We start from the raw sequence: 24,873 nt of genomic DNA, 5'->3' as shown, positions 1-24,873 counted from the left end.
CATCAGAACAGACCCCTTGTCCTCTGGGCACCTGACTCTTGGTCACCCCTCCTTAAAGCCACGCCACATGCCAAGGTAGAAGAATGGGACAGTATGAGGTGGCTCTGTGTGTGTGTGTGTGTGTGTGTGTGTGTGTGTGTGTGTGTGTGTGTGTGTGTGTGTGTGTGTGTGTGTGTGTGTGTGTGCTAGGGGGGCAAAATGAATATCACACAGGCGGTGGCCTTTCCTTTAGCAGACGACAAAGGCTAAGTTAAAAATGTGAAACACATAGCATAGATAAAGTATAGTATAATACTTAGAATAATTAGAATGATAAACAAAAACCTAATGTAATAGCTCTGTATATGTAGCTAGCTGGCCAGATACATAGGTGACAGATGGACAGACAGGGATAGAAAAAGAAAGACAGACACAGAGATACAGGTCAGCTGAGGAGGTTGCACTACGTTAAATGGCGATGGTCGTCTTCAACTAGGTCAGGGCTGACTGAGGGAATACATGGCCATGTCAGAGGCTCAGAGGTCAGGTCAGTGTGTCTTTAGTGGCTGAACCCTGTCACCCCAACAACAGCTGAGTTCTGTAACCACTGTATCTCCAAGGTTAGCTTGTTTTTATGTCTCGTATTTATGAGGGGTATTCTGATATTTATTATGTACAGTTTTTAATTGCACACTTTGTATCTAGTGGGGCTATAATACACTACTTATATAAAAGGAGCCAGATAGTGTTAAAACTACATTCCAGGGCTTGTTTTCGACATCATTCAATTATTCCTGATACAACTAACAAGGGGTGTCACAAAACAAAACAAAACAACAAGAATAAGAAAATAAACTACACACAATATTAACCAACTTTGAAACTCCAACATTTTTATGAAAGTCAAATGAAGTACAATTTTATGTGGGGACCTTATAATAATTCCTTTGAAAAACAATGATTATTAATATCATTACATAAAATAAAAGGTACAGAAAAGTTATCTTTACATGCATTCAGTTTAAAAGCTACAATTCAAAATTACAGTTTCTGGAGATTTGTTTTGTTCTAAACCCAAGCCCTCTTGTCAGGACCTTCGTTGGGGGTAGAGTTCTGCCTGGAGCTAGAGGTGGACTCCATCAAGGCTAGCTGGCCCTGTCTCCTAGTGTCGGCCGGGGTGAAGCTCTCCAGCCTCGGCGCTAGGCTGCCGTCCAAGGAAGCCAACTCTGGAGGTTTCTGCTGGTTGTGGAGGACAAAGTGCAGGGGCACGGCTTTTGGTTTCGTCGAGAACCCGATCTCTCCGTTGCCATTGTGTTTCCACGGCAAGCCCTTCTCGTCGGTCAGCTTGCCAGCCTTACAGTCTGCCCCGCCCTTCAGCGCGCCGACATTAGGCACACTGTCTGTGGAGAAGCTAGGCGTGGCTTGGATGTCGCTCTCAAACTCGTTGCCCATCCTCTTGTTCAAGAGGAGGTTGACGTCTTCTGCACCACTCACGTTGGAGGACACGCTGCTCTGCTCTCCTTTGCTCATCTCCTCCAGCGCAGACGTCTCGCTCCGCCGCAACCTCAGAGCCCTGCGTGCTCCGGCCACCAGGTCCACCAGGCTCAGCATCACAGACAGACAGGCAAGGCCCAGCATGAGGTTGAGCATCAGCGTCTTCTCTGTGGGCCTGGAGACGTAGCACTGCACGCCCGACGTGCACGGGGCCTCGTAGCACAGAAAGCTTCTTGGGATGAAGAGCCCGAAGAACAGGAAGTGACCCGCCACGAAGGCTGCCTCCATCAGGATGTGCACGGTCACGACCAGTAGGTAGGCATAGTGGAAGCTCGGCACGGTCCGCACACACTGGGGGGGGTCCTGCCCACGAAGATGATGAGGATGATGATGATGGAGGAGTTGGGAAATCTCTGGCGTGGAGCAAGGACTTCCCCGACTCCCTTGGCGGTTTATCGCCACGTAGCCCGTTCCAGAGTTTGGATCCCACAGGAGCCTGTGGGCGATGTGTGTCGCAAACATGAGGTGCGGCAGACACAGGAGGACGATGTGGAGCAGCCAGAGGCGAAACAGGGAAACAGGGGCGAACAGGTTGAAGCAAACGTTGGAGCAGCCCGGCTGGATGGTGTTGCAGACAAAGCGCTCCTGCTCATCACTGAAGAGGGTGAAGCCGGCCAGCAGGACCACAATAAGACGTATGGCCACCATTAGCAACCACCAGGTTTTACCTTGGGTGGAGGGGGTGGGTGGAAGGAAGAGCATAAGGGAAGTGTTTTAATGACCACAACTGTTAAAGGGGTCATATTATGCTTTTTCTGATCCTTTACCTTAGTGCAATATATACTGTTTTTATTCATGTTTAAGGGGCTGCAGGCTTTCATTGTGAGGTCTACACAGAGTCTTAATACTTATTAGAAGTAATTTGGCACATCTAAAAAATTGGATAGATTAGATCAGGATTATATCCTCCTTCACATATTTTATACAGACGTGTGCAGAACAGTCAGAGTTTCAAAAGGTTTCAGAGGCACTTACCCACAAAGGAGATATTGTGGCTGATGGCAACAAGGACTGCATCCAGCATGCCCATGTTTATAACCAACCCTACAACCCAGACTCCAAAGGAAACAGAAGCGACCCCTCAAAAGGATCCAGATAAAGTTAACAGATTTAAAAGTAAATTCTCATGAAAGAAATCCAATTCAAGAATTTCCAGTGGGCTATGCTCCTCGACACTGGGGACACTTACAATCCTACGATGTCAATGCTCAGGGCTCACACTACATACACACACGGCAGCTACCTCTTAACAATGACACCTCTCAAGTTGTCCCCAAGTACATTTCACTCATGCCAACAAGAGGCATGATCTGGTGAGGTGAGCTATTCTTACCGGCCGACCAACGTCAAAGCATAGCTAGGGTAGCTCGACACCGTTAAAACTTCACCGCCAAGCTAACAGTCGAGTGTAAAGTAGGCAGGGGGAAGGTTTTTTAGATTGGATAAGGAATTCACAATTCAGGGAAGGTTTTCAATTAAGCCTCATGTTTATCATGGGTTGAGGTGAGCGGATTTGTGTTACTTGATTATAATGTGCTGACATGAGCCTTTGAGGCCATTTTATAGCATTTGACACATTGGTAGGAAAAACGATATAAAACTTCAGGTGTGTGCCTGTATTTCATAACATGGTTGTAGTGTTTCCAATTAATAAGAAATGTTCATTTCAAACCTTTGAAGTGACTGAAAACTATTTCAGGAGACGATAATTTATCAATTAACTTGTAGAAATAACACTTCCAACTTACGTCTCTAATCTAGATAATTTGCAACACGGTGAATGAAGCTCTATAACACATTATTGGATAATGCAAAACAAATTTCATCTTATCAAAACCAGTTTATTTTGATATCCAGTAGATTTAGGTTTGTTTGTTTACAGTACAGTGCAAGACACATCGCACACACTAATCTCTCGCCTCACCACAAACATCTGTTTAGCTTTGTTACCACTCTGTTTGACGTGGAGCAGTTGAGAAGGACATCCGGTCAAATGATCACATGACCTTCCAGTTAATGCCAAGCAAGTTTGCGATGCATTTTGTGTGTACTAAGACCCTATCAAAACGTACACATTGTCATGCAGATCTTGCTTGGTGAGGTGATGACATTTGAGAAGCTTCAACTGAGTCCAGGGGCAACAGGTGATAGAAACTCAATTAATTCCCTCTTCGGAAAAGTAGGTATCTAACAGTAGGTCTCCATTATGCTAATCAATTTGCATATTCACGAAATCGGACTTATGCATGTGAAAATTACTTTTAAACATTAAATCTCTAGGGACCAAACAAGTTATATTAAACTGCATTGAAACTCACCAAGAAGGAAAAACTAATTATCTCAATTGTCAAGCAAAAAAAGTAAGACTAGCCATTCCTGTGCAGTGCTAATCTTGCAACACAACTATCTCAATACTTTATGGTTTAAAAACAGAACCCAGACCTATCCTTAAGATTGGCACCGCAATTTAGGCACCGTGTACATGTGGTGTATGTTTATCACTTATAAAGACAAGACATGAGACTGGACTACAACACAAGCTAGCCTTTGTGTGTAGTAAAATGTTCCACTCCTTCAAGGCCTTGTTTCCTCTCATTCTCCCAGAAATAAATCTCTAATGTATGCATAACATCAACATCTCATTAGCACTAGCACACACACAAAAATCCTGTTGATTGGAATAAACTAAATGTATGTATTTCATGTGTCACAAGCTTTCGTTGCTGCAAAATCATTAAATAAAATGATTGGAATAAACTAAATGTATGTATTTCATGTGTAATGTGTCACAAGCTTTCGTTGCTGCAAAATCATTACATAAAATACACAACTCCCATTTTCCAATCTCAAAACTAAAATATCGTTATCAAGTCTTTGCCATGAAAGTTCAAGCTTAAAAATACTTTGGCCTCATTTAACAGCATCGGAGGACCACAGAAGGATCCCCACCACCTACATCTCCAGACTTTAACACTTTGAGGTGACCCGACTATCCATAATTCTCTTCCCAATAGTCTCTGGTCTCACACCACCACCGTCTGTATCTCCACCTCCTCCGTAGCTGAGAGGACAAAGTCCCCCCCATGCTGATGTTGCACCATCACCTCCATGCACTCCTGGGTGGAGACGGCATCATCGTCCGTGGCAGTGGTCACCATTGTAACTGTGCCGTCCGCCGTCTCCACCGTGGTGCCGGTGGTGGCCAGCAGTGTGCCGTCGCTGATGGCACTGGCCAGCGTCATGGCGACCTGCTTGGTCAGGCTCTCGGGCGTGGCGATGGTGATGGTGTCGCCGCAGTCCGAGATGGACGCACCCTCCTCATCCAGCTCTGTGTTGCGCACGATGATCTGCCGGCCGGCGACGCCCCCGGCGCCGCGCGACTGGTTGACGATCTCCTGCACCACCCGCATGATGTGGTTGCCCATCTGGACAAAGGAGGAGGAGGAGGGTTCATCTAGTTAAATAACATTTAAAATAAAGGTTGTGGTTTCAACTAACTAACTCACCAAAACGATGTGTTTTTTTCTGAGTGAAAGATATGTTAAAAGTCTGTGTAAACATTTACACTGTGAGTAACAGTCATGACAGTTTATTGGTAGTTATAACGCTGGCGATAAAGCAACATCCAGAGCTAGCCATGGTTCAGGTAGCCACGGTTATGCCCCAATTACTGTGTGTGTGTGCGTGTGTGCATGCGTGCGTGCTGACCTGATTCTCAGTGGCTTGGATAAGCGTGACCTCCTCTCCCTGCACCGCCTCTCCTGCTGGAGCCTGGATGAAGCCAGGGGAGTGAGTAATGAGACTGGCAGCGTTTACAAACAACCTCTTGGAGTGTCTAACTACAAAATGGACTTGTGTCCGACCAGAGGGGTTGACCAACGGTGACTTTCACGGAGGATCACTTTCTAAAATTACCCGTATTTTGGAAAAGCTAACTACCAGTATGCTTACGTGCCCATGATTTTACTTGTGTAAAATTGGGTTTAAATAGACACTTTATACAGATACACTTGTATCTAGGGTTAGGGTTTATGTAAACTGGGCAAATTAAACAGCAGTAATTAAGCCCTCCACCCATCTCACCCCTATGATGTACTCCTGGGTGTCGGCCACCACGGAGGAGAACTCCACCAACACGGTGTGGGGGTCCTCTGAGATGATGGCGGCCGTGGCCAGGCTGTCTGCAGACTCCTGCTGCTCCTCCTCCCCGTCGTCACCTCCACCGCTGTCGTCGTGCGGCTCCTTAGACTCATCCTCCTTCTGACACCCACCTGGTACAGCAGGAACGTCGGCGCGAGGTGGATCCGTTGAACGGAGGTGGAAAAACATCAAAGGCAAACATTGTAATCCATTGATTCCTTTATTAATCTAATTTCTTTCCTTTACTATCGCTCTACTCAAGACATGACGTATAGGAAACGGAAAATTGAACGGCACATTGAATTGATCCTGATGGATTTTAAGCCAAAGTTAAAGTGCATGCGTATTTAAACCATTGGGTCGAGTCACATGTTTCCTGACCTTTGGCGCGCAAGTGGCGGTTGAGGGTGCCATGCTCGGCAAAGCCTCGCCCACACTTGGTGCACTTGTAGGGCTTCTCGCCGGTGTGGTGGCGGATGTGGCGCACCAGGGAGCCCTTCTCCCGGAAGCCCCGCAGGCAGAACTGGCATACGAAGGGCTTGTCCTCCGCATGTGTGCGCAGGTGGACCTGCACGGCGTTCTGAGCAAAGACACACGGGCCTGAGTGAGTGAGTGATTTTTGTGGGCAGGTCTACTGTTTAGGGCAGTGGTCATCAACCTTTTTAAGCCTATGATCCCTGACCGCAGCCTTGGTGATAGGCAAGATCTACCTATTGTAGCGTTGAGAGAAAAACACAGTCCAGATTTTACTTCCAACTTGAGGCCTTTTATTTGGCTAATTGTATTTGAATTACATTGGCTTTGGTCCAACTTTCAACTTGATGCAAACAAAAAAACGTTTTTTTTCATAGTAACAACAACAACGAAAATCAACATACTTAATAATAATAATAATAATAATAATAACTACAATGTAATCAGAAGGCAAAACTGTTGCAGTCATGCAACTCACTCAAGTCAGTGTGATGGCTGTGACTTAATACCGTCTGTGAGTGCTTTGTAGTTTGGCTCATAACTACAGACAGTCTGAGACAGTCTGTGAGGTGTCTGTTAGTGAGGCGGCTCCTGTGCTTAGATTTTATTATTTAATCAGGCATATTTATATTTTATATTATATTTATATTGGTGTATGTTGTCATGTATACGTTAGTGAAATGTGCCTGCACGCATTCTGTGTATATACTGCATATTCTGCACGCATTCTGTATATATACACAGAAAACAGGCGCAGGCACATTTCAATACCATATATGATATACGGTATTGGCCTGTGAGCATACTGTGGTATGTAGGGTAAAGCGTGCTTTACATGGGATACTTATGCAAATGTACATGTGCTATGCGTGTCTCTCAGTAAACAACACTAAATTCAAACTGCCTCTGTTGTCCTCTTTGACAACTTTTTTATGTAGTTTACTATTATTTTTGGGAGCTACAGGGAGAGTCTCAAAGATCTACCAGTCGATCGCAATCAACGGGTTGGCGACCACTGGTTTATGGCGCATTTCCACCGGAGGGTGCAGCACGCTGAGGCGTGCTGGGCCAAAGTGTACCCGCTGGTGGAACTACGCCATTAGGGTGTTCTGGTAACTCTTAGATGAAAAAGGTACTGGGTTTGACCCCAATGTCTTCATGGAGGCAATCCTGAGCCAACTGCCCTAACCTCTAACCTCTGCTCATTAATGACAAGCTTGCAAAATTGACTATAAATAAACTATAAATAGCTATCTGACCAAGCTGATGAATGAAAATGGACGCAGCAGTTCATCAAACAAGCCCATGCGCTCACCTTAGTCTTGTATCCCTTGTTGCATTTCGTGCAGTGGTAGGGCCGCTCGTCCGAGTGGGCACGCATGTGCTCGCGCACGTGCCCGATGGTCTTGTAGAGCTTGCCACACTCGCCGCACTTGTACCGCCTCTCGCTCACGTGCACGTCCATGTGCTTCTTCAGCAGGTAACCCGTCAGGAACTCCTTCTGGCACAGCGAGCACCTGAAGGGCTTGTAGCCTATGGCAGCAGGAGGAAAAGATTGTATATTAACATGAAATGCAGATCTGAAATGGTCAGGTTTGAAAAAATGAAGGCAGACTTGTGTATGCATTGTATGGCCGTCATAAAAAATATGCTTCAATAGAAATAAAAATACAAAATACTGTATACAATGAAAAGGTAGTGTTATTACAAAACTAACAATTATAGAGCCCATTGCTTTAATTATCCTATTTGTCTGTCCTAAGTGAATAACTTAATCTTCAAACTTTAAGAACAAATGAAAGATTCTACCTACTAAAATGTGTGAACCTAAATTGGTTTAAAATACAAAATATGGCAAGGTGTTTTCGAACTACTGAAAAAGACAAGGAAAACCTAACCCTAACCCTGTGACTACGAGTCACCGGTACACTGTTTACTGTTTACTATGCTAATGACTGCATTTATGGTACTGCATCTGTGATTCTGAGTGTAGCGATGTTAATTCAATGAAATCTGGTCATCTTTATAATGAGCAGATGATGTGTTGGCCAAATGAACATGTATGTGTGAGAGCAGTGGGTGAGAGCAGTGGGTCAACCCTGACAGTGTAGGTACTACAATACGGTGTCCCTATTGACTATTATCGGCTATTTCACACAGATGCTTAATTCAACTTATATAGTTGAGCTCCAAGATTGGGACAACAATTTTAATAGTGATTATTTTGCAGAATATTGTTATTATTTATTGCAATTAACAGACTATCGATGAAATTCTTATTCAGGGGGGACCTATTTTTCTAATACAAGTCAATATTTTTATTTTTCACAATAAGCTAATTGGAGAGGCCTATCTCATGATTTTGATCACTATGAATTGATTATGGAGCTACAGTTTGAGAATTGAGAATTGATAACGGAGATACAGTTATACAGTGCATCTGTTTACCAGAGTGGCCCTTGATGTGAAAGCGCAGGTAGTTGAGGCCCTTGAAGGAACGGTTGCAATGTGGACATTTGTGCAATTTCGCCAATTTTTGAAACTCTTCTCCTTCAGACATATCCTGAAAAAAAAAAAGAAGCAGGCATTGATTTGGAGGACAGACAACCAACCATGGAGGACAGATGCAGTCCTACACTTGCATGTTTTCAATCCAGCCTAGGGATGTTAAAAATGTGTCGATTCTCAAAGATCGGTTTTCAAAATAACCAATTAAAAATTAGCGTAGCCGAGGCTAAGGGGTTCCACGATCTGATCATATTTCTTGAGCCAGATTACACCGTTCCATGTCGCCAAACTATAAATGTGTGGCTGGAGAAAATGTACAGTGAAGCAGCAGGCTCCCTCCGTGTGATCCTGTCCTTAGCGGAGAAAGTTGCCATCACCACCGATGCTTGACTGATGCTTTAACCGATGTTGACTACCGAGTCGTACGTGACCATGGCCGTTCACTTTTCTACTGACTGGATTGTGCAGAGTGCGATCCTGTAGACCCGCTCAATGCCAGAGAGGCAGACTGCGGAATACATGGCTAACGTCCTGCAAGCTGCCGTTGAAGATTGGGGCATAGCTGACAGAGTGGCAGCCTGCGTGCATGACAACGCATCCAACTAATTAAATGGTTTCATGTCTTAAACAAATTCCGTTGCAAAGAGGAGGCGCGCATCATCAATATCCTGATAAAAAAATACAGACACATTTTGCCTATTGTAAATTAACATGAGACATTGTAAACGTTCACAATCCTGCTCTATGCTCCGTGATATTTTGTGTATCATCATTTCTATTAACTTCATAAAAAATGTATTATTGGTGTGCTCCTGAGCGCAACCTTTGAAATATGACGGGCGGGCCGCTGTCTTAAAGGAAAGCGCAGATCTTTTGAGCTCCGCAAATGCTGCAGGGGCCAAAAAAAAACAAATAAATAATAATAATAGATAGATATGTCGACTCATGACTGACACGTCGACTCACAAAAGACTGAGTCGTTAACATCCCTAATCCAGCTGATACATTTTGTAGACAATAACAAGTATAACAAGTAATAATATGCACACACACACACACAGACACACTCACTTCCACCTCCTCCACCTCCAACTCCATCTCGACACACTCCTCAGTAACATGGATCTGCTCCGAATCGGGGTCTTCAAAGAGCACTTTTTCGATTGTCTCGTGTGACTGTTGGTGTTCCTCCTCCTCTACCTCCTCCTCTTCTACCTCCTCCTGCCCCAAATCCTCCACCACCGCCTCCACCATCGTTGTTGTCGTTTCTGCTGGCATGGTGGTCTCCGTCTCAAGGCCGATGCCAGAGTTGATGATGGCCTGGCAGATGAGGTTGTCCCCCACTGCCCCAGTAGCTACCAGCGTCTCAGCAGGTAGCTGCTCCACTACCACCTGGCCACAGGGGGAACCGGTCATTCTGGTCATTACTTAGATTTAGTTTAGCGTTTTGCACACACTTTTACCCAAAGTGGCAGGTTATTTTCCAAAATAGTGTGAATGAAACTACTGTGTACAGTTTGTGTGTGTGAAATATATTTTTAATTTGTTGGGAAATGCATGCCGGAACTCAAGGATGCGGACATTGGACATCCAACCCTTTGGACAAGGAGTTGAAGTCCTTAGTCCAATATTATCAAAACTCTTGTGGAAAAAAGTATATGCTGGTTGGACCATGATCTCTGAAACAAAGTTTATGACATTGGGAATGACATGTGCACAGGACCTACTTGTTGTTCCTCCACAGTGAAGTGCACTTGTTGTATGACCTCCGGGTCATCCAGGGGGGGACGGGGCTCCATCACCACCATAGTTTCTACCTCACAAGAGAAGATTTATTTGATTACAAATATACTATCAGGTTTATATTTAGTTTGACTGCTATGACTTGTATTTGACATCAAGTCTTAATTAATATTTTGTTTCTAGTATATGGCTAAAGACCACTAACTACAAACTATTTTGCCGGTTTGTCTCACTGTGGATTTTAGTATATAAAGCCTGTGACCGCATATAAAAACCAAATACCGTGGCACCACAGACAAAACCCAAATTTAAACAATTGCAACCTTTCTGAATGCCGTCCTTTCCGACCAGGATCTCACTGAACTGGTGGAAGCGGATCTTCTCCGTGCAGGGTGTGATGGACTTCAGATGCCTGGTGAGGGCGCCAGACTCTCGGAAGGACAAGCCGCAGAGAACACACCGGTATGGACGCTCGTCTAGAGATGGAGTACGGAGCACACGGAAGGAAATAGAATGACCTATTTAACCAGAATAACAGATCAAAACAGGGGGTGTTTTGGGGCCATTATTAAGGCTGAAATCTCCTTCTTTTTTGTGCCACTGCTTCCAATTACATTTAGTTTAACCCCAGTACATACTGCCTTTAATATGATGGTCTCAAAGGATGTATGCACTAGGGATGTCAAAAGAACCGATATTTCAGTACCAAGTCTATGCCACAATTCTAAAAATGTGATGGTACTCGTTTTTCTACAGTACCGTAGGTACCGGGGATGCAATTCCTCGGGACGTAACGTGGGCAGCATATACACCTACAAGACGGACCCGTTTCAATGTTGCGCTTCTAAACACGCATGGTACGACTGCGTGCGGCATCACTCACTTGATGTTGTTTTGATTGAAGCTCGGCAGGTTGTAATGGGTATGGGGTGAATGAATGAACGTGTGTGTGCGTGTGTTGCGAGCGTATGCAATTTCAAAGTAACAAACCAACTCAAAGCCGATGCATGCATCCAAAACTATTTGTTCGAAACCAAATAAACAAATCAAAAACAGTGTTGCTTATTCGCTTGAAATACTTTTTTTCAAATACTCTTTCTTTCTTCTTCTTTTGGGAATTAATACGGCACGGTACCGAGCGGCTGAAAACAATGTTGGCATCTCCTGTGGCTGTCTTGCGCACCTGCGTTATATTACTTAATATTACGTTGGAAGTTATGTTTTAAACCCCGCCATGCACGCAAGTGTAAACGCGAGCAGCATAGCTGCATGACTGCTTTCAGCATGTATTTATTTTTTTATTACTTGAACGCTACATGCCACTGTTCTTTTTTTGTAATGTTAATAGTGGTTTCTTTTTATTCATTACTTGAAGGTTACAGGCCAGTGCCACTGTTTTTTGTAATGTTTAAATGTTTTTAATAAATGAGTATGTAGAAGTACATGGGATTTATTGTTGTTTTTGACTGTGGTATCGAATTGGGTATCAAGAATCGTGGAATTTCACTGGTATTGGTATCGACTACTAAATTTCTGGTATCATGACATCCCTAGTATGCACATAGTGCCACACCAAAGGATTACTAGAACTTTGCTCCTTGCTACGAATCATTGGCGAGCAGTCTGTTTGTGTGTGTGAACTTCAAAATAAATTATAGCTCTTTCACACATGCCAGACATTCCCCGGATTATACCCAGAGGGGCTTCGCAAATGTCTGATTCCGCCCCTCTGGAGTTTACCAGGAGTTTACCTGACCAGGTCCCAATGTTCAATGTTGTGTAAAGTTTTCCCTGTGGTATCGAAAATGGTATTGAATGTAGATATTTTTCAAGGTATTGTACCAAAGTTCGAAAATCCAGTATTTTGACAACACTATATTGTGGAAACGTTTAAATAAATGCAGTAATGATATCACCATTACAGATTTGGAAGCCTCAGCAGAGATCTTTGATGTGTTGTAAACAAAACACTACGACTTATGCTGCCTACTTTTTGCATCACGTCCTGCCTCCTACACATTCTACCCAGGCACCACCCCTCGCCAACAGTATCCGGAGTATCTCCAATATGTGTGAACACGTCTGAATTATCTCCGGTTGCATGTGTGAAAGGGCAGCTCCAGATCATCTCCGGAGCTGATTCTCATGAGATGATCCAGAGTTCATGTGGGAAAGACATATTTTTCAGGGCTTAAATTTCAGCGCGGGATTGCGGGTATTGCGCATATTTTTTTCTAATCCTGCAACTCAGGCCAGCATAATGCGGGACAATCCCGCACAAATTTCACTTTGTGCGAGAGAGAGAGAGAGAGAGAGAGAGAGAGAGAGAGAGAGAGAGAGAGAGAGAGAGAGAGAGAGAGAGAGAGAGAGAGAGAGAGAGAGAGAGAGAGAGAGAGAGAGAGAGAGAGAGAGAGAGAGAGAGAGAGAGAGAGAGACACACACACACACACACACACACACACGACCCATGTGCTGTTCTTGGCAATTATTTCAATCGCTATGAGCTTTCAGTAGGATGCAAAAATGGATCGCTAGCTTAAACATACCTCTACAACTTCAGCACGGGATTGCGGGTAATGTGCAGGGTTAGGGTTAGGGTTATCAGGATACTGATGTACCATGAAGATGTGACTAAAAGAGCAGAGGGAGAAACTAATAGGTCTGTATATAGTTAAGAAAATAAGTCAGCAACTACTGTTTCCATAGTACATATGTACTATGTGCTACATATGTACTATAATGATGAATTAATTGAAAACAAAGTGTTTGATTTCTTCATTTTTCTACTGAGCAAAGATAAAGCAGAAGACAGTACAGTACACAACAGTTAAAATAATAGCACATGAGGACATTTGTATAAGGAATTTAATGAAGAGAATCCCGCTACGGTATTTTGACGTTACCGTGTGACCGGTGTCACTGGTAGACAGTGTTGTTATTATTATAACAACATTATTTTTCGGGTAACACATTACTTCCTTTTTCAATTCAGCGCAATGTTACTTTTCTCAGGGAGAGATTTGACAGTGAAACTGCCTTCTCAGGCAGTCTGCTATTGCAATAGTCACTTCACAAGCTCCGTCGCGTTCTTATCAGACAAAGTGAAATTTGTGCGGGATTGTCCTGCATTATGCTGGCCTGAGTTGCGGGATTAGAAAAAAATATGCGCAATACCTGCAATCCCTCGCTGAAATTTAAGCCCTGAAAAATATATGTCATAGGCCTTTCCCACATGAACTCCGGATCATCTCCTGAGAATCAGCTCCGGAGATGATCTTGAGCTGCCCTTTCACACATGCAACCGGAGATAATTCAGATGTGTTCACACATATTGGAGATACTCTGGATACTGTAGGCTAGGCGAGGGGTGGTGCCTGTGTAGAATGTGTAGGAGGCAGGATGTGATGCAAAAAGTAGGCAGCATAAGTCGCAGTGTTTTCCACACAGTACGTGACAGAGGCTGGTAGCGTGAAGCTGTCTCTGCATCGATCTCAGACAACACTTACGTGGGCATATTCCAAAGCCAGTTCGTTATGACAAAAAAGCCAGCGGTGGAACAAGATAACGAATGCCGTCACTGATTTTAAAGACATGGTCAAAACACTGGATCCTAGGTATGCGTTACCGCGAAATTGAGATGCCAAAGCTATACGGCAAGGTCCGCGGGCAAGTGGAGAAAGAAAGCCTATTATTAAATATTAGTGTTTCTCAGAGATGGAAGTTGAGAAAAAGATTTTGGATTTTTTCTATTGCAGTTTTGCTCAATAAATTTTCTTAAAATACTTCTGTACTATGTGAAATATGTCCTAGTAATACAAAAGTACAGTAATAGCTGCCTAACCAGTATTTTACGCCTTCAGGGGCATTTATATAGAAATTAGAAGATACAATTAACATACCGTGATATAACACCATTACGGTCTATGCCTCAAATCATACTGTGATATAAATTTTTGTCCATACCGTACAGCCCTAGTTGGGGGCCAAATGTACGACTAATTAAGCTTGCAAGTAGTATCCCCCAAACTTTAAAAATCCCCCCTGTGGAGCATTTATGGGGGGAATTCCCCCCCATTTTGAAAAATGAAATTTAAGCCCTGATTTTTATATTGTCAGACATTTTCAAACATTGGATTCAAATGAACATGTCACTTCCTTTACCTGTATGGCGGCGATAGTGGCGAATCAGAGAGCCTTTGGTGCGGAATGCGGAGCCACATAGCTCACAGGCAAAGTTCTTCTGCTCACTGTGGGTGTTCAAATGGGTCCTTAGGATGTTGGTCTGGTGAGAGCAAAGTCAAAGAAGAAACGTTATGGAAGGAGCGAAACTCTGACCGTTTTGTTGGTTTCATTACGGATGCTGCCAATATTTGGCCGAAGAGCTCCAATCTAGGTGAAAGAGGCGTTACACTTTCTTTCGCCTCATATTTGTTTTTTTACTCATGTTGCTGGAGGCAGGATATGTAAAAGCTCAATGTTGGCAAGCAAAAACAACAGCAGTAGTAAACTGTAAAAAAATAAAAGTATATGTAAATATTTTTAAAAAATCCACACAGTGTAGACTGGTCCCTCTAGAAAAAAACTTCTTAAAGCCTCAACCACTCGAGCAAATTTGTTTTCTTCTGTAAAATATATACAAAACAAAAACCTGACGTTACTCTGCCCATAGAATTTGCTTTGACGACCGTGCTCTGTGTTGAAGTGCAGCAGTTCAGCTATTACATAGTAGGACTGCAGGATCCAACATTAGTAAATCATAAATGAACCAGAAAACATAGCAGCAAAGACCAGGCGGTCGTCGCTCAGATGTCCAACTACATTTTCGGAGAGGAATGCCAACAGCAGCATTGGTGATCTGACTCGGGTTATTTGTCCTACAGAAAAAAGATGAACGTGTTTAACCACTTACAGTCTTAAATGTTTTGTCGCACATGTAACAGACGTAGCGTCCCGCCTCATTCACTTCGTATGCTTGCTTGGAGTTGTCCGAGGTGTCAGAGATCTGTGGCTTACTGCTGTGGACGACCCTTTCACACGCCTTCGCCGAAGCAGTCCTCCGCCGCTGTCCTCGGCCCAGCAACACATCTGGCTCACCTGCAAGAAACATAGGACAAGAAACATTAGACAACAGTGGCTCTTTTAATACCCACGTAAAGGTTCTGGGATCCATCAACCCAGTCTAACTGCAGGCATCATTGAGCTAGACACCAAACACCTACCCACTTAGTGTCTGCTACGAGTAAAAATAATGGCAATGCAGACTCACCGGTGGTGTCGGTTTTCTCGGGTTCATCTGAAGATGCCTCTTCAACCAATTTCGTTACTTCGGTGGGGGTTTCAGAGGGTGCCGAAACCTGGAAAAATAGATTCGGCATGTAGATAAGAAACGTGGGAATATAACGGGATAGTCATGTTTGGATTTTTGACTTGTCTCCTTTCTTACCTCTTGGGTAGCATCTCTGGATACCACGACCTGCTCCTGTAGTTCATGCGGCCGTTTGCAGTTCTGGAGCAGCTTGTGTTGAATGAAAGCATCAAGGGTAGAATACTCTGCCTGACACCGACCACATTTGTGCACATCCTCATCTGAAACAATTCATATGAAAGGTGGTTGTTAATGTGCCTTTTAACATTTACACTGAAAAAGAGGAGCATCGAAATGCTCCTTTATCGAAGATGGAACAGCCATATAATAAGACCCAAAACCATGAAAGACGCAAAGTAACAATGCTAGCTAATTGTGGCTAGCTGCTAGCTACACATGACCATGGAAGTAGGCCCCCAAAACAGCAACAGTATTATGGAGTCTACTTTAGTTTAAAAGTAATTAAACCTTCGTCTCCGAGAGTAGTTTGGACAGCAACTGCGTTGCCGTGATCCGTTTGCTCGCTCTCTCTCTTTGCCGTATGATTACTTTCTACATTCATGTCGTTTGGATTCTCCGTCTCTGTCGCAACGCTACCGATGGAAAAACATGGCGGATTTACGACTTCGTAGTCATAACAACAACTGGGCGTGCAAGACTGGTGCAGGAGGATCTTACAGTTATACATACATTTGGTGATATTCTCCCAGTTCTTGTATCATAATTGTTGCATTAATCATTTGTATTATCACTTTTATCACAATACGTATCTGCTTTTGGTATATCAAATGTATAATTTATCAACCGGTTTTGTTTAATGTACTGCCTTTTCAATGGTAAGACTTAGCTGGTCGAGTAACAATAAATATTGACTCATTCACTAAGGCACACATTAGCAGTCAACGTCTGATTAGTCAAGCAACAATACTGCATAAACGTAGATATTGAAATATCATTCAGTAATGTTTAATGCATAAAAAACGCAGCAAGCATACATATTGTGAATACCTCAATATCCTTAACAACAAGAATATATCGGTTAAACAAAAATGTTTATTGAACAACAGAGACCCATCCGTGTTACGCTTCTGTAGCAGTGTGGAACATCCTATTCAAACACTGGCATAAGAATCACGACACTAAACCAAACAACTATCACTTCACTTTGCGGCAGTAGACATGGCTAGTGATGGCCAATATGAAGCGATGCTTTGGAGCACCGAGCAAAAGTGGGGGTTACAAATTAAGCTTGTGTCTAGCCTTGTGTCGTTCCCATAAAAAACACGTGACTAATGACAAACGAAGCCTCGGTTTATGAGTGTGACGTTTGAAGCTTCGTTTAGGACCCACGCGAGTCGACCCTCTCGACTCGGATACGACTGTTTCGGAACACAGTATCACAGTCTGGTTCACGGACCAAAATGTTTCTGTGCTACAAAATCACAACTTAAATTTAGTATGTTTCTAAGAGGTATCTAAAGTGCTTGAAAGTAGCCTAGCTGAGTTTGATAGGGCCTACATCAAAATCGATGGCAGAATCCTTCTATTTTATGGCGCACCGGGTTAAAGCGTGTACCATGTAGGCACAGTCCTGAATGCAGCGACCCGCGTTCGAATCCTACCCGTAGTCATTTGCTGCATGTCCTCCCCTCTGTCTCCCATACCTTCCTCTCTATCTCTTTCTATAAAAAAAAAAGTAAATATATATATATATATATATATATATATAAATTGTTCTATTTTCCATTCTTGATATCTAGATTTATGAATGAAGTACTGCATAATCTTATAGTACATAGTAGGCCTAAAAAATGTAACATGTTTTACCATAGCCTAATGGGTATGACTGCTCACTGGTACTTTAGCTAAGCAGCACTGGGAGAGGTCTGTGTTAGGATGGGAGACCATTCAGTGTCTTCATTGGTTTTGTGTAATCAGACCAAAAGTAGACTACCTAGTGGTTTTTTTTATTGACCACTAGGTGTCCCTAGTGAGCATCCGAAGCCTCGAGAAATGAACCTTTTTTTGAAACATTTCAACACATTTGGCTGGAAGGCTTCAAGGTGTTATGAAGCTTCATCTCGCCATCACTAGACATGGCTTCTCACTTCAGTGGTGTTTTGAAGCTGACAGATCTTGATGATTTCATAACGCCTTCCCAGGTATTGACATCTACTACATGACATCTGATTATATTTAAGTGTTCTTGTAGACGTTTCCTGCTATTGCCATGATATTTTAGTCACCGTAACGTTGGCAGTAGGCTGTCTACACTCAGTACTGCGCCATGCGTTTGGTTGACATGCATCATGCAGTCCAATAGATTGAGAAATATAACGTTAACTTGAGGTTGTAGTATATTTATATCTGTGCTGATATTGTGATATATTGTGTACATCTTCCCACATATAGTTAATGACAATTAGTTTGTAGTACAACCATTTGTTTGCACTGCAGGATTGCTACTCTTGTTACTCTTATTACTCAGCCATGACTCAGCACTAAAGTCATCATGTTGCTTACAGCAAATGAAATATGTATTTTAAGTTGGTTGGCTGCAACCATCTGATACATCATAATGAGGGTGTTTCTGTTTTTAAACGGATTTTCCTGCTGGTATTTTCGGAACTATAATTTTTTGCTCATAACCACGGGATATCAAAACCAGGGGGTACAATATTACCATATTATGTGTGTACATATTGTGCAATAATGTAAATAATATTGGAAGTATTTTGATTTTTTTTAACAGGAATGTGTCAAACCTGTCAAACTAGAAAAGAAGCAAGGGAACTCTGTTGCCAAAATACAAATCGAAGACGATGGCAGCTACTTCCAAATCGATCAGGTAGGGGGAGCTCTCAAGCCACGTAGGGCCCTTTAAACCATTTGACCAACACAACAGTGGCAAACTCTTAACATTAACATATTCAAATTAAACCTTCTCGGTGTCCCTAGGATGGAGGAAAGCAGAAGCTGGAGAAAGCCAAGATCACATTAAACGACTGTCTGGCATGTAGTGGCTGTATCACCTCTGCTGAAAGTGTCCTGATCGCCCAGCAGAGTCAGGAGGAGATCTTCAAGGTGCTCCGCAGGAACAAGGTACATGAGACTGTTTTCTACAGTAAGGTACATGCTAGACAATAAGATAATTGACATTTAAGGTAAGCTAGTAGATATCTATTTTATACTATTGAATTGGAAGATGTACAATCCATATGGCAGATATGAAGTGATGGCAAAATTAGGCTTCATGAACCAATGAGGCTTTCCAGCCCAAAGGTTCACCAAAAGGTTCATTACTCGAAGCCTCATTGAATCGTTCTCTCAAGTGACACCTGCTGTGCAATATGTATGACAGACTAAATTAAGCCTGAGTCAAAGTATCCTGCAATGTCTATAAAATAAACAATTTTTGCCACTGCTACTCAATGAATATAAAGCGTTTGTATGGAAATATCATTTTTTTGAGTGCTGTGACGTTGATCACTCAAAATAAATACATCAATGATGTACACTGACACTGAATGCAATAGTGGTTATAAAACTGGGAGTGCAAAAGTGCTTATGCAACTGGGAGTGCAAAAGTGCTTATGGAACTGGGAGTGCAAAAGTGCTTATGGAACTGGGAGTGAGGAACAAACTGCAACAGAGCAGAATGGGCAAATAAAAGTTATTGGTTTTTATTTTTAAAAAATAAGCTTTTTCACAGTGTTGGGGTTTAGCCGATTTATTTTCTTTGACACAATCTACTAATACTATGCTAATAATATAATATTAATAGATAACGATATAGATATATAGATTATATAGATATGTATAGCCTATAAGCCTATATAATAATAATATATATAATATGTAATACTAACCCTAAACTCAACTAGCCTACTACTAACACTATTCTAGTATCTATCTATCTATCTATCTATTCTAACCTAATATAATATAGTCTAATGCAGTATAATAATAATAATAATAGCTGATATAATCTATGATACAATGACTGAACTTAACCACTAACTCTGACACTTAACCAACGGACACTCTATCTGATCACCAATACCAAACGCCAACTCAAAACCCACAAAGTGCCGCGAGGTTCAAACCCTTTTTATGCTGTAGCGACACTCAAAATGAATCAGTGACGTGTACACTGAATCCGAGGCCTCGTTTGTCATCAGTCACGTGATTTTTACGGAAACGATACAAGCCTCGAATCAAGGTTTCATCTGGAATGCCTTCTTTTGCTCGACACATGCTTCGACGCCTCATTTCAAACGTCACATCACTACAGATATGCACACACGCCTGTCTTTTCTTTGCCCTCCCCAGCTGGCCAGTGCCACAGACCAGGTGGTGGTGGTGGTGTCAGTTTCGCCCCAGTCCAGAGCCTCCCTGGCAGCACGCTTCGGGATGAGTAGCAGTGAGACAGGCCGGAGGCTCACGTCCTTCTTCAAAGGCATTGGTCAGTGGAATCGCAGAGTACCTCCTTAGTATAGCCTTGCTGCCAAAATTTCAATTAAATTCACAATACTAATAATCTAAGGCAGGTGACAAAAATAGGAAGACAACACATAATATCAATTTAATTTAATATTTACATATATACACATTTTACACAATCAAAACATCAGGTTAAAATCTGTCTATTTAAACATCTCGTGTGTGATTTCACTATAGGTGTGAGTTTGGAATGGCTTGTTATGGCTTATCAAAATGTATTGATAGATGGATATCTATCAACATCAACTAAATTCAGCTAACTCTGGTACAGTCAATGACCATTGTCCCTTTTTTAATACATAAATAAATGAAAAGCGTTTGCACAAAGTGACAAGGTGTATAGGTTGTAGAGGTCTGTGCGGTCAGGGTGTAGCCTGGCATTCTAGTAATAACATGGTACTAATGGTGCACGGGTTACATTACAGGGGTCCATCACGTCTTCGACACAGGCTTCAGCCGGACCTTCAGTTTGCTGGAGAGCCAGCTGGAGTTCCTGGAGCGCTTCCAGAGGAGGGAGCAGGACAAGACAGCTCTGCCCATGTTGACATCTGCCTGCCCAGGTATTATTACATTCAGACGACCCAGCCATGACCCAGACACACCTGCTAACCAGAGCTGGCTGATTTAGTGCTCACTATGACACGCAAGGACTTTGTTTACTATTAATGTTGTGATGTAAATCTTCCTATTCCTGCCTTTTTAAGTGTGAAGTTCAGTACTACTTCTGAACCTTTATTAAAGCTGATAATAATAATAAAAAAAATGACATCAGGCTTTATCTGTAAAATGACCAACACCCATGGTGCAGTTAGAAGTGTGTTTGTGTGTTTATATTTATAAGGTTGGATCTGCTATGCAGAGAAGACCCATGGGGAGTTCATCCTTCCGTATATCAGCACCACACGCTCTCCCCAGCAGATGATGGGATCCCTGGTGAAGGACTACTTCGCTGAAGCACAGGTGAGGGAAGAGTTACAGATAATGTCACCTAATCAAAATATCCTGTCGCCTCTCTGTATTGGTGGTTGTCTGTTTATAAGCTTGTGGATAAATGGCAAATATATTGTTCATTTCAGTGGTTGATTGGTTGATAATTGGTTTCTTGGTTCCTCGTGGTTTACTTTTCCCTATGGGGAAGTGCCCAAATTGGCAAAACCACACCTGTACCATTCATTTCATGCAGTTATAAACTGTGATTAACTGAACACTATGATGATGATAGTGTTTTATTTTATGGTCAGGGCTTGAGTCCTCGGCAGATTTTTCACGTAGCGGTGATGCCTTGCTACGATAAGAAACTAGAGGCCTCCCGGCCAGACTTCTACCTCGAAGAAGCAGAGTCCCGGGAGGTGGACCTTGTCATCACCTCTGGCAAGTTGTGTGTGTGTGTGTGTGTGTGTGTGTGTGTGTGTGTGTGTGTGTGTGTGTGTGTGTGTGTGTGTGTGTGTGTGTGTGTGTGTGTGTGTGTGTGTGTGTGTGTGTGTGTGTGTGTGTGTGTGTGTGTGTGACCAGCCATATATTTTTCTTCTTGACCTTTGATGCATTGTCCACTTGATGTCACTGTAGGAGAAGTTCTGAGCATGTTGGAGCAGGAGAAGGTGATTCTGAATGAGGTTGAGGCTTCGCCCCTAGATGAACTGTAAGTGATTGATCTGGTTGAACCAGTGCTTGCTGCAGTTCCACAATAGGTACTGGAGCTATAAAAAGAGTTATGTTATATATTAGTTCTAAAAGATCGTTTTTATTTCTTCCCCCCAACTAAACTCCTATTTATGATTGGATTTTAGTTTTTAATTTGTGGGGTACCTAATCAGTATGTTTGGTGGGGCTATGGTATCCTTGCAAAACATATCAACATATAAACAGGCAAATAGTAAATAAAACACATTAAAAATACATTAAACATTAAAACATTAAATTTAACAAAGAGGTCTGACTGCATTTATTGAACTAAATGAATACATCTGGAAGTGCATTAGATGGTGAGGACGTTTGTTTAACTGTGTGCAGATTCAGCAACGTGAGCGGCGGTGAGTTACTGAGCCATGCGGGTGGTGGGTCCGGGGGTTACCTCCACCACGTGTTCACACACACCGCCAAGAAGCTGTTTGGAGAGGAGGTGAAGGAGCTCACCTACAAGACACTCAAGTAGGTCCTCCAGAATGTTCCACAACAAAAGGCTTGGCTGGTGCAGGGAAGAGACAGACATTCTTTCATGACAAATCAACAAGTCAATTGTCGCTAGCATGTTTTTATTTTATTAATGATTTTATTATTTATTACTTATTTTTGTCTTATGTTTGTAATGGTAATTAAATGCTGTCTTCAACTTGACTAGGGATACTACATCAGTAGCATTTTTTTTTTTTGTATTCCTTTCAGATGGAAACAAAGACAAATGTCTTTCTTTTTACAATTGGGTCTTTCATTTAGCAGATACTTTTATTATTTTAGTGATTTCATGTCCTTAATGAGCAGGTATAGGGGGGTCAGGGCATCTTCATCGATGCAAACAAGTAGGTTGCAGTGCACATTAAGGGATCGAACCCAGTTCCATCCACTGTCCTGCCCTCTTACCATCTCCCCTTCACCCATAGGAACAAGGACTTTCAGGAGGTGACCTTGGAGAAGGATGGCGTGGTGTTGCTGCGCTTCGCAACTTCCTACGGCTTCCGTAACATCCAAAACCTGGTGCAGAAACTCAAGAGGGGAAAGTCCCCGTACCACTTTGTGGAGGTTATGGCCTGTCCCTCAGGTAAGGGGGAGGAGGGGAGGGGAAGCAAAAAAAAGACAATTGGTGGTTTTATACAATATTGAAGCCAATGTTGATGGTAATAGTTCAGATAAATAGGAATGCTGTATTAAGAATAAAAAAAAGTGTATGAAAAAAATGAATTTGAAGCCATTCAAAAAGATAAACTTACAACTACAGCCACAGCCTTTGGCGTATAAATCTATTTTTTTTTTTCATATTTGTGTTTATCAAATCATTGTCAATCATGTCCATTAACACCTACTCAGATGAATTCCCCTGCTCTCATCCACCTCCAAGTAACACATGTTCTCTGTTGTTCTTTCCACCCTGGCCCCCACCACCACCATGCTAAGGCTCTCTGAACGGAGGTGGCCAGCTGAAGCCCCTGCCGGATCAGACCAGCAAGGAGCTCCTGCAGCAGGTGGAGCGGCTCTACAAGGCCGAGACGGCCTCTGTCCCAGAGGAGGACACCCGCGTCTCAGAGCTCTACCACTCCTGGCTTCACAGTGTAGGGGCTGAGCGGGCCAGGCAGCTGCTGCGCACGCAGTACCACGGAGTGGAGAAGATCTCCAACGGACTCATCATCAAGTGGTGAAGATAAGGAGGCGGAGACGGAGAATAGGATATGTTTTTTATTTGGGTTTTTAATAAAGGAAACGCACAGAAATCACGCCCATAGGCCTGAATCGATCTACATGAAAAGAATAGTGTGAGCCATTCTTGGTTATGTATCTCTGAACCGTCCAAGGGAAAACATTGTTATTTCTAATCATTTTTCACACATTCTTTGTTGCACATTTTCACGTTTTGTTTGCAGAGAGACTTCTAGTCTATTGTGTGAAGCCTACTAATATTTTCAAATAATGACTAAATGTATCTTCACTATTTTATCATTCCTGCATTATGAAGATTGTAATTAAATATATATTTTAAATTATCAAGCCTTGTGACTCAAATGGCATGGGATGTTTGTGGTTAAAATAATTACTTTGAGAACATAGATATTAACCCTAAATGGAATGATCTGATCAAGCCCATCATAACATTAGACACACGGCTCTTCCGTTTCCAATACCTTGTTTTAGTTACTGCACAGGAGGTAGTATTACAATCAAAATGTCAGTTAAAGTTGAATACAATAACTTAATTGAACTTAGTTGAATTTAACAAGAACATGCAATTACATGCAATACATTTGTCATACAAGGATGGTGAATGGGTCTTGTTCTGTTGCACACTTTGTTGTCTGACATCTTTGTTAGGAAACCACATCATTCAATGCATTGGGCTTGAGTGAGATGAGACACCTTTGTGGAATTACCTTATGGTTCCCCCAACGTGTTAAGGCCCATTCATACCTCCGGATCCAGACGAAATTCGTCCGTCCGTACTAAACGTTGTCTCCGGTACTACCCTTCATACCTCCGTCCTGTTTCAGCGTTGTTATGGATGTTACGCAATACATCCTCTAGAGGGCAGTGACTGTCGTGTCGCAAATTACCGGCAGCGACAATCGCAAACATGGCATCTGTAGAGGAGATGATTTTGCTTTGTCATTCGAAATCGGCAAAAAAAAAAAAAAGGCGCAAAAAGTGTACGCGGCGGTGCCATGTGACACCCCTCACCAACCCGATTCTCTCCTCAAAATTTAAATTAAAAAAAGCTTTATTGGCATGAGAAATATACATTTGCATTGCCAAAGCAGGTGAACAATAAAATAAAAAGGTCAGGTATATAGTATAATATAAGTATAAAACGTTAAATACAACTGACGACGGACGAATTTCGTCCGGATCCGGCGGTATGAGGCGGCCTTTACGCTTCTGTAGTAGTGTGGAACATCCTATTCAAA

The 24,873-nt window shown here is 42.6% G+C and overlaps 4 protein-coding genes across 4 annotated transcripts; 2 read left to right on the top strand and 2 right to left on the bottom strand.

Moving 5' to 3' along the window:
* Positions 1–1,047: 1,047 nt before the first annotated feature.
* Positions 1,048–2,563, bottom strand: LOC311345191 (gap junction delta-4 protein-like; the record flags this gene model as incomplete). The annotated part of the gene is made up of 2 exons (XM_084469573.1): positions 1,048–2,201; positions 2,509–2,563. The coding sequence occupies 2 exons, from the start codon at positions 2,561–2,563 to the stop codon at positions 1,048–1,050; spliced, it is 1,209 nt and encodes a 402-aa protein (XP_084325699.1).
* Positions 2,564–3,415: 852 nt separating this feature from the next.
* Positions 3,416–16,365, bottom strand: e4f1 (E4F transcription factor 1). The gene is made up of 14 exons (XM_084488585.1): positions 16,232–16,365; positions 15,842–15,984; positions 15,665–15,752; positions 15,308–15,492; positions 14,560–14,680; positions 10,722–10,874; positions 10,383–10,468; positions 9,727–10,047; positions 8,596–8,710; positions 7,463–7,680; positions 6,055–6,253; positions 5,617–5,804; positions 5,242–5,304; positions 3,416–4,958 (listed from the first exon to the last, which is right to left on the bottom strand). Exons 1-14 carry the CDS (start codon positions 16,323–16,325, stop codon positions 4,557–4,559), a joined length of 2,376 nt encoding a protein of 791 aa, XP_084344711.1. The 5' UTR covers positions 16,326–16,365; the 3' UTR covers positions 3,416–4,556.
* A 1,450-nt stretch (positions 16,366–17,815) lies between these two features.
* Positions 17,816–21,844, top strand: LOC311382762 (cytosolic Fe-S cluster assembly factor narfl-like; the record flags this gene model as incomplete). The annotated part of the gene is made up of 8 exons (XM_084488535.1): positions 17,816–17,925; positions 18,516–18,611; positions 18,722–18,865; positions 20,096–20,228; positions 20,692–20,826; positions 21,108–21,226; positions 21,508–21,648; positions 21,833–21,844. The coding sequence occupies exons 1-8, from the start codon at positions 17,860–17,862 to the stop codon at positions 21,842–21,844; spliced, it is 846 nt and encodes a 281-aa protein (XP_084344661.1). The 5' UTR covers positions 17,816–17,859.
* On the top strand, positions 21,823–23,826 carry LOC311336227 (cytosolic Fe-S cluster assembly factor narfl-like). The gene is made up of 4 exons (XM_084463409.1): positions 21,823–21,905; positions 22,277–22,414; positions 22,864–23,021; positions 23,375–23,826. Exons 1-4 carry the CDS (start codon positions 21,847–21,849, stop codon positions 23,614–23,616), a joined length of 597 nt encoding a protein of 198 aa, XP_084319535.1. The 5' UTR covers positions 21,823–21,846; the 3' UTR covers positions 23,617–23,826.
* The last annotated feature ends 1,047 nt before the right edge of the window (positions 23,827–24,873 follow it).

Source organism: Micromesistius poutassou (assembly GCF_964030765.1).
Source record: "Micromesistius poutassou genome assembly, chromosome: 1".
NCBI lineage: Eukaryota > Metazoa > Chordata > Actinopteri > Gadiformes > Gadidae > Micromesistius > Micromesistius poutassou.
The sequence above is the reverse complement of the archived record's forward strand: the minus strand, read 5'-3'. Positions and strand labels throughout refer to the sequence as shown.